Below are 9,905 nucleotides of genomic sequence, written 5' to 3' on the forward strand. Positions count from 1 at the left end.
GGAAGACGTAAAGGGTATATGTAAAATGTGCAATTACAAAGAAAATTTTGCTTGTTTTACTTCTTTTGCTGAACTACTGAAGTTTAAATGTCTTGATTTTGTCAGAAATCTGATGCTCGAGACTTGTTTATCTTGCTGTCTTTTCGGGGAAAGTTTTACTTGTTTGAAGGAAGAACATGTAACGTGCCCCAAAAACGACAACACCCTGGAAAAAAGTTGAAGATTTGACAAAAAAAAAAAAGTAGACCCACAAGACATCTACCAACAATTTCAGATATATCTTGTTGGAACTGCAGAGAATGGCAAGTGCAACAATATAATTTACACATGATGGGCTCCCTCCAGATTTCTTCAGGACAAGTCGTTGATGCATTAGAACGACAAGGCCTAGAAAGTACAAGTTAGCCGAGGCTCTAGGTCTTGACTCAGACCTACGTGCAGCACAGACACAAACATTCAAATTTCTAGTTAGAGTTCGGTGGCTGTCAAAGTGGGGATGTGCATGTTCATCAAGGACCGAACATTAGGTTACCAGATGAATAACTCGATGTATTAAGAGCTGACACTCAAAATGCAAAAATGGGAGCAGATATTTGAATGCAAAAATGAGTACATGAGCTGCAATGCTGTAAGGATCAATGCACCTGTTCAGCAAGAAGTTGTATTCATTGCAGGCAGGGTAGCTGTTTGGGATGAAAAGAATGTGGTTGACAGACATAGAGACCAAAGGAGAAGAGGCAACAGTAGGATTGAGCTTAGAGATTGTTGAGAGGATACAATGGGAGGAATAGAGAGTTGGATATGTTGGAGGAAAAAGATTAGTGACTTTGAATAGAGTGGAGGAGTTTGGAGGAGGTGCTCAAGGATGGAGGAACTTTGGAAAAGAATGTTTTGGTGGAGAGATTTGTGTTGAAAAGAATGGATGGAAGTTTGGTTATGACTTATGATGTCAAGCACATTCATCTGGTTAGGTGTATATGGGAATGAGATTGCTTTGCTCTTAACAAAGAATCAAATATTGTGTTCAAATATTTACTGGTTTCACATAAGTTTTTCCTTGTGATTATTGTACTCATTGGCTGAATAAGGCCTTTGGTTTCTTTCATCTTGTTCCTCATTTTGAAAAATTCACTGTCCTGATAATGTTGTAGCACCCTAAAGTTGTGTGTATACTTAAAATTTACAATGGTCATCTGTCTTTTCTGTATAGAGTTATGTGATGCTATCTTGTTTAGAAATTTCTTTTGTTTAGATATCTGTTTTTTTCCTAGTGAATACATTCGTAATCTGATAAGAATTTCCTAGACGTACAACACTTTCATAATCAAAGATCTGAGAAGTTGCCTTGAGTTGTAATTATTTTTTTAAAAAAAATTATTGTTTTAAATAGGAAAACATTGCTCCTAAAGTGCCAGAAAACAACGTGAAGCAAGAAATATCAAATAAATAATTTGTTGCTAATACTTATAACACTTACATTGATCAATATAAAAAGTACTTTTTGATGTAAATGCCGAGTGAAAATGTCAAATTTTAGAAAATAACTTGCTTAAGATGTAAATAACTGAAGGATGGAGGAATTGTGATGCTATGTTCTGGTAGAGAATTTTGTGTTGAAAAAGATGGATGGAAGCTGTCATGATCTATGATCTTGCGTACCTCTAGTTAGGACGGACTTGGGAATGAGTTTGAATACTGCAGAAAACAAAAATTTTGTTTTCCCTTTGTTGATTACTGCACTTGTTTTCTCGTTAAGGATTCAGTTTTTTTTGTCTTCTCGTTCCTTAATAAGAGGCTGTTACTGTTCGAGGTGGATATAAGAAGCTGCTCAAACAATATAAGTTTGAGCTGGTATCAAACTGATGAACAAGGAACTCAAGAATCACTTCATTAATTAGAAGTTTAATAATTTTTTTGGTATTATCTACTTGATCTTGATAAAGACTCTGACATTGCCAGATGTTTTTTTTTTCTTTTAAAGACGCCAAGGCATGTAGTTGGCAGTGAAGCTTCCAAGTAATTGCTCTGTCATATTCTGCAATTTATTATATAAAAACATGCAATTAGCCGTTTTGGTGTTAATGCTGATGAATCATCCCAGAAAGATAGCTTATAAATGTCAACCCGATAATGAATGAAAGAAAGTCTGAAGTTGAGATAATCCTCAACGACAGAACTTGCCATTACATAACTGGATAATCTTCAACTAGAAGCAAATTATTAAGTAGTTGATCAATTTGTGAAGGTAGTTTGTTAAGTATTCCTGAACCAGTCAAGAAGTATAAGATACTGTAAGAATTACTTGTAAGAAATGTCTGAGAAATACCAAATCAGCATATGTCTTTCATATACACATTTTTACAGTACAAACAACAACTCTAAAGTAGAAAGCTGAATTATGTATGTGATGAGGTTCCTCTCTCACTATGAAAAGAAAATCCTGAATCTATTTCAGTACCTCCGAAAGGTCCAAATTCCGGTTACTTGGTCAAAGAAGCCTGCCTTTTCCTTATAACAATATTTCGACTATTTCTTAATTCTAGATATATAAAACGAATTATTTGAAAGCTACCTGGTTATATTGATGTCTTATGTATTTTCCTTTTAGAATGCCAAGGGATAAAATTTACAATGTATGTAGTCGCCAGTGAAGTTTCAAAGTAATTGTTTTGTTAATATTCTGTACTTGTGAATAAAAACAAGCAGTCACTGTTTCGATGTCAATGCTGATGAATCATCCCAGAAAGATAGCCTCTAAATGTCAACCTAATTTTAATATACGACTTCTTTTTTTAATGTTGCTCTCCTAATGAAAGAAAGTCAGTTAAAATTATCCTCAATTTGTGAATTTACCTGAATATAACAGGATAATCTTTAACTAGTTGCAGATGTCTTTCATATATACATCAAATAGTCCACATAACAACTCTGAAAAAGCAAGCTGAACCATGTATGTGACCAGGTTACTCTCTCATTATCAAAACAATCCTGAATCTCTTTCAGTACCACCCGAAGGTCCAAATTCCGGTTACTTGGTAATCCAAGATGAAGAAGAAGCTGAGACATCTAGTTGGTTTCGATCATCCAAGAACCGCTACCTTAAAAGCTTGCCTTTTCCTTATAACAATATTTCGACTATTTGTACTCACTATTCATACAATCTCGGCCCTTATACACGGGATGTTGTTTTTATTCCTGTTATAAACCAACCATTATCTTGTAACAGGTACTATGCAGTTGCGGCAGGTGGAGGTCTAGCAAAAAGTAAAGGGTAAATGTGAAGTGTGTTACAATTACAAAGATAAACTAGATTGCTTTACTCATTGTATCGAAGTTTAAGAGTCTTGATTTTGTCTAAATTCTATAATCTATCTTTTCAGGGAAGGATTTACTTGTTTAAAGGATGAACAAGTAATGTGCCTCCACTGCAAAACCAGAAAACCCGAAAACATAATTAAAGATTTGGAAACAAAACCAATAGACCCACAAGACATCTATCAACAGTTTAAGATAGTTCGTAATGGAACTCAAAATGGTGCCCACATTTACTTTTTTGCTGAATCAGTGGCACATGATGGGTATCCTCCAGATTATTTGAGGAAGATATGTTGGGACATTCGTACGAAAAGGCCTACAAACTACAAGTTAGCTGAGGCATTAGGTCTCAATTCATCCCTCCGAGCACGCATCGTAGACATAAAAATTCAAATTTCTGAAACGAGTTCCGAGGCTGTCAAGGTGGGGAAGTGGTACTGTCCTTTCATGTTCATCAAGGACCGAACATTGGGTTATCAGATGAAAAACACTATGTATTATGAGATGACGCTTGAGCAACGATGGGAGCAGATATTCGAGTGCAAAAATGAACACACTAACAACAATGTTGTGAGGATTAATGCACCTGTTGAGACAGAAGTTGTAATGGTTGCTGGTAGGGTAGCTATTTGGGACGAGAAGGATGTGGTTGATAGGGCAATATGGTTTAAGGGCATTGAGACAAAAGGAAAAGAAGTAAGCGTAGGATTGAGCTTAGAGATTGTTGAAAGGATGAAATGGGAGGAAGAGAGAGTTGGATATGTTGGAGGAAAACAATCAGTGACGTTCAATAGAGTGGAGGATTTTGGAGGAGGTGCTCAAGGATGGAGCAAGTTTGGATGCTATATTTTGGTGGAGAGATTTGCGTTGAAAAGAATGGATGGAAGCTTGGTCATGACTTATGATTTCAAGCACACTCATAAGGTTAGGTGCATATGGGAATGAGACTGCATGCGCTCCACAAAGAATCAGATATCGTGCGTGCTTCTTACAAGACATTGGTCATCTGTTAATATGGTTTGTTGGTTAGTTAATAATTTCTCGTGAGTTTGCCTTGTGATTATTGTACTCATTGGCTGATCAAGGCCTTCGGTTTTTTTGTCTTGCTCCTTGATTTGAAAAATTCAGTGTCCTGATAATGTTGTAGAACCCTAAAGTTATATATATACTTAAAATTTACATTGGTCATCTGTGTATATGTGTATAGAGTAATGCGATGCTATCTTGTTTAGAAATTTCTTCTCTTTAGATATCTGTCCTTTTTCCTAGTGTATACATTTGTAATGTGATGACAATTTCCTAAAAGTACATCACTTTCGTGATCAAAGATCTGAGAAGTCGTAATTTTCTAATTTTTTTAAGGATATTAATCTGATAGACATATGTTTAGATAGGAAAACTTCAGATTGCTCCTAATGTGCGAGAAAACAAAACAACGATGTATATAGCTGAAGGATGGAGGAGTTTGGGGTGCTATTTTTACTTAGAGAATTTTGTATCGAACAGGATGTTAAGAAGCTCTGTCATTAGTCATGATCTATGATCTCGAGCACCTCTACTTTGGACAGATTTGGGAATGACTTTGCATACTGCAGAAAACAGAAATTTTGTGTTCCCTTTGTTGATCACAGCACTTGTTTTGTGGTTACAGATCCTGTTTTTATTCTTCTTGTTCCTTGATAAGAGGCTATTACTGTTCGAGGTAGATTCAGTAAGCTGCACAAACCACAGGTCCTCTTACTTCTTATATATTATGATAAAGTTTTCGTTAAGGAATTAACACAAGTGGCGATAAGTGATCATTTTCGCTCTGATAACTTTGTCATATTGTACATATCATATCATTCTGCTTAACTCGGATAATTTAACGAATCAAGCCATATTTTTTTTTAATATTAAGAAACTCGAGCATTAGAAGGGTATGAGATCATTGGTTAAGGTTGGCAAACCAGCCATTATCTAGAGAAAGGGGGAAAAACTAGAAGAATCCTTCACTTTATGTTAATAATACTACTTTCTTAATTCTTAACGTGCTTCTACAAGTTCTAGAGAATGCAAGTAATTTTATCTCTATTTTGCTTTTCTAAAATCTACTGGCAACTCTGTTTTGTTTTTTATTACAACTTTTTAGGATTGGTGTGCACTCAAGAATCTCTCTTTTAGCATCTATTCTCAACCCTTAGGTAACTTATTTCGAAGCTTTTGAGCTCTACTCATTTAATTTTTGCAGGGTTGGTGTGGTACTGCCCTTTCATGGTCATCAAGGACGGAACATTGATGTATGAAATGGAAAACTCAATCTATTTTGAGATGACACTCGAGCAAAGATGGGAGCAGATATTTATGTGCGAATGTGATCACACTGACAACAACAATGTAATGATCATCTGTCAGTGAGGAACCAGTCGCTCTAAAACCTCAAGTAAGACCCTTTCCAAGATCTTGGGCCAAAATTGACATCATCATCGGTCTGTTGTGTGATAAACTGATGTGACATTCATTTGAGCATTTTAGATTAGTCAGCCTGATGGAAATTTCCAAGAAAGCTTCTAGCTTAAGTACTATCAAACAATATCTTGAAATTTTATTATATTTTAACACTCTTTAAAAAGTCTGAGGAAATTTTTTAAGTCTCTCTTGTTATTATTTTTACTTGCGTGTAAATGCGCCCAAATGTTTTGTATATTTGTGCTATCGTGTTTGGATCCAATTTGGGACATACTTTGGTCAGAATGATAGCCTTATGCATATCAGATTAGTCAAAACTAATCAGGAAGTCAGCAATTCAACATAAAAAATGATTAACTTGTTCTACTTGTCCAAGCAATTTGAATTGAATAATCTTCCTGTACAGACTATATATAGAGATATGTGTTATATCAGGTATAACTCAACTCAACTTATTAATATTACAAGAATAGAGAAAGCATGTACGTGACGAGGCCTCTCTCCCATTACATAAATAATCCAGAATCTCTGTCATTACCTCCTGAGGGTCCAAATTCAGGTTATCTGGTTATCCAAGATGAGGAATCTGAGATTTATTGTTGCTTCGGATTGTGCAAAAACCGGGACCTTATTGATCTGCCTTTTCCTCAGAACAAGAACCTCACTACAAGATACTCATCAGGCTCTCAAGAACACCAACATACTTCTTACCATGACGTTACCTTTTTTCCAGTTCTTAATAAGCCTTTGTCCAGTAACCAGTACTACGTGATTGAGCCACATGGAAAACATAAAGGGTAAGTGTTCAAGTGAGATAAATTGTTCTCTATTTATTTAGTTGGAGATCAAATATTTTCTCATGTATTAGTCCATTTGCTTCGATTTTCAGGATGGCACATGCTTGTTCAAAGGAAGAAGATATGACTACTTGCTGTTTCTGCAGATGTGTTAAAGATGTAAAGCCAAGACCATTCGACCCTCATGACACACATCAGCAATTTGAGATTGCTAATTATGAAACTGCATGCAATCAAAGGGGTAGTTTCTATGCGAAATCAGTAGCTCATGATGCTTTCCCTCCTCACTTTTTAAGGAGAAAAGGATGGCAAATTAAAACCAAAACTCCAAGAAACTACGCACTAGGTGAGGCACTAGGGATTGACTCTACTCTTCGTGCACGCCTTCCTGGCTTGAACTTTCCTATGTCACACAAGAGTTCACAAGCTGTTGTGGTAGGGAAATGGTATAGCCCTTTCATGTTTATTAAAGATGGAATGTTGACGTCAAGGGATCAGATGAAGAATTCAATGTTTTATGAGATGACACTTGAGCAAAGATGGGAGCAGATCTTCGAACATGCCAATATTGATCATCAAAATGTTGTAAATGTTGATGCAATTGTTCAACGAGAAGTTGTATTGGTTGGAGGAAGGGAGGCTGTGTGGGATGAGAAAAATATGGTGAATAACACGATATGGATTAAGAGTTTCCGGAGTAAAGGAGAAGAAGTAAGTGTAGGATTGAGTGTGGAGATTGTGAAAAGAATGAAATGGGAGGAAGAAAGAGCTGGTTGGATTGGTGGTGATGGAAGGGAAGTGAGGGTTCATAGAGTGGAGGAGTTTGGAGGAGGTGCCCAAGGATGGAGCAAGTTTGGATGCTATGTTTTAGTGGAGAGGTTTGTATTGAAAAGAATGGATGAAAGTGTGGTAATGACTTATGATTACAAGCATACTCATCAACTCAAGTGCAAGTGGGAGTGAATTATGTCAGTTTCTTGATTTCCTTTATAATACATCAAGAGTTAAAGTTTGATCTGTTCTTGTTTAGGCATTAGATTATGCTTGTTATAGATCCAGTTGACCAGATAATTGTTTGTTATTGTTGTTGTAATTTTCTTAATAATTGATTCTTTGATATGAATCATTTTCACTACAAGAACTTATTGAGTTCAAAAATGCTAGATAGGGTAAAAATCTGACGATATCCAGACAATGGTAATCGAGTTATTTGCAAACAGTGTTGAGCCTCGAATGATGCTGCTGAATGCATGGTCCAACTATTTTGAGTTGGAAAGCGATCTCAGACCTGCATTCGGCTCCACTTGATTTAATAAACTAGAATATTACAAACTTAGCAGGCCGCAACATATAACTGTGAGTTTAAACGTTTGATTTATAAGCCAAACTAAATTTTTTTTAAGGTGGCTTCCTTTAATTCATTTAAAGATACAAGTCTTGTTTGGTATACATCCCTACTTGGTAGAATGAATGGTAGGTGACTGGCGAGTTATCTTATTTCAGTGGATAGGTGGACCATTGGGATCCCATTGTTAACATTCATAATTTGCAGTAAAGATTTAATGTAAAAGAAGTTAAGTAATCACCATTAATGGGAGATCAAGCTGTTTAACCATCATTCATCTTTACATTACTAACTCTCAGATTATTGCAATGTGGAGAGAAATTGACCAACTAATTAACTAGTAAAGATTACAGATTGTAAACCCTTATATACAAGACTACTCCTACAGTTCTGTTATAATAAACTAGTGAGCCAGCAAATATGCTGATGTGTCATGACACGCTGGAATCCATGACACCAACATCCCCCTCAAGTTAGGCTTAGCATGTGACGGAGGAAGAGCATGGAAGCCTAACTTGGACAATAACAGCTGAAATTGTGGAGAAAGAAGACATTTCGTAAACAAGTCAACAAGTTAGGACTGAGTAGGCAAGTATGTAAGTTGAATAAGGATTTCAAGAACCTTATTTCGAGTGAAATGACAATCGATCTCGATATATTTGGTAAGTTCGTGAAAAATAAGATTTTTCGCAATGTAAATGGCTGATTGATTGTCATAATGTAAAGTAACATGAGTTAAGGAGAAAAAGCCCTATTCAGCCAACGAACCAACCAAGTGACTTCTGCTGCAGCAGAGGCCATAGACCTATATTCAGCTTCAGAGGAAGATCGAGAAATCGTGGACTATTTTTTAGACTTCCAAGTAATGGGAGATTGACCAAGCAACAGTATGTAACCAGTGACAGACTTCCTAGTGTCAGGACAAGAGGTCCAATCAGAATCAGTAAATGCTTACAACTTAATATCAGAAGCAACATTGAGTAGAATACCCTGCTCAGCAGAATGTGCAACATACGGTAAAGTATGTAATAAAGCATGCAAATACGAAGATCTATGTTGTTGCATAAATTGACTGAGTGATTGAACTGCAAACGCCAAATCAGGCCTTGTGTTGGTTAAAAAAATCAATTTACCAACCAATGACCTATAAGTTTCAGGATCAGATAAGAGATCACCTTCACCAACCTGCAATTTTATATTCAATGGTAAAGGAGTTGTAGCCTTCTTTGTCAAAGGAAAAGGACAATCATGAAGTAACTCATAGGTGAATTTTCTCTAACTGAGAAATAACCCATCAGGAAGATGACAAACTTCAATTCCTAAGAAAAAATTAAGTTTGCCCAAATCCTTGATACTAAACTCTTGATGAAGAAAGTGTTTAAGGTGATCAATAGCTAAAAAATCGGTACCAGTCAAAATAGCATCGTCAAAATAACCTCCATCTGATCTTTTAATAAACATGATGTAATCATTTTTAGATTGTACAAACCCCTGAGCTAATAAAGCAGAGACCAATTTAGCAAACCATTGGCGACTAGCGTCTTTCAATTCATAAATGGATTTCTTGAGTTTACTATTACCAGGATTATTAATACCTTGTGGTACTTGCATGTAAACCTCCTCAGTTAAATCCTCGTGTAAGAAGGCATTATTGACATCTTGTTGATGCCATGGCCACTTGTTGTTAGCAACAACAGCTAGAATACATCTAATTGTAGACATTTTAATCACAGGGGAGAAAGTTTCTTCATAATCGACTTCAAACTTTTGATTATATCCTTTAGCAACTAGGCGTGCCTTACACCGCTCTAAAGAACCATCTGACTTAAGTTTACCCTTGTAGACCCATTTAGAATCAATAGATTTCTTGCTCTTAGGTAAATCAACTAAATCCCAAGTGTCATTATTATGAAGGGCCTGGATTTCTTTATTTATGGCCTCGGTCCATAAGAAATTTTGAGATGCCTCCTCGTAAGAGTGTGGTTCTTGAATATCACACA

The 9,905-nt window shown here is 36.1% G+C and overlaps 2 protein-coding genes across 2 annotated transcripts; both read left to right on the plus strand.

Moving 5' to 3' along the window:
• The first annotated feature begins 2,859 nt into the window (after positions 1–2,859).
• LOC141661679 (uncharacterized) lies at positions 2,860–4,498 on the plus strand. The gene is made up of 2 exons (XM_074468687.1): positions 2,860–3,271; positions 3,381–4,498. The coding sequence occupies exons 1-2, from the start codon at positions 2,949–2,951 to the stop codon at positions 4,258–4,260; spliced, it is 1,203 nt and encodes a 400-aa protein (XP_074324788.1). The 5' UTR covers positions 2,860–2,948; the 3' UTR covers positions 4,261–4,498.
• Positions 4,499–6,125: 1,627 nt separating this feature from the next.
• Positions 6,126–7,741, plus strand: LOC141725015 (uncharacterized). Its single transcript, XM_074527373.1, has 2 exons — positions 6,126–6,560; positions 6,653–7,741. Exons 1-2 carry the CDS (start codon positions 6,244–6,246, stop codon positions 7,521–7,523), a joined length of 1,188 nt encoding a protein of 395 aa, XP_074383474.1. The 5' UTR covers positions 6,126–6,243; the 3' UTR covers positions 7,524–7,741.
• Positions 7,742–9,905: the final 2,164 nt, after the last annotated feature.

The sequence above is a fragment of the Apium graveolens genome, chromosome 5, assembly GCF_009905375.1.
Source record: "Apium graveolens cultivar Ventura chromosome 5, ASM990537v1, whole genome shotgun sequence".
In the NCBI taxonomy this organism is placed as follows: Eukaryota; Viridiplantae; Streptophyta; class Magnoliopsida; order Apiales; family Apiaceae; genus Apium; species Apium graveolens.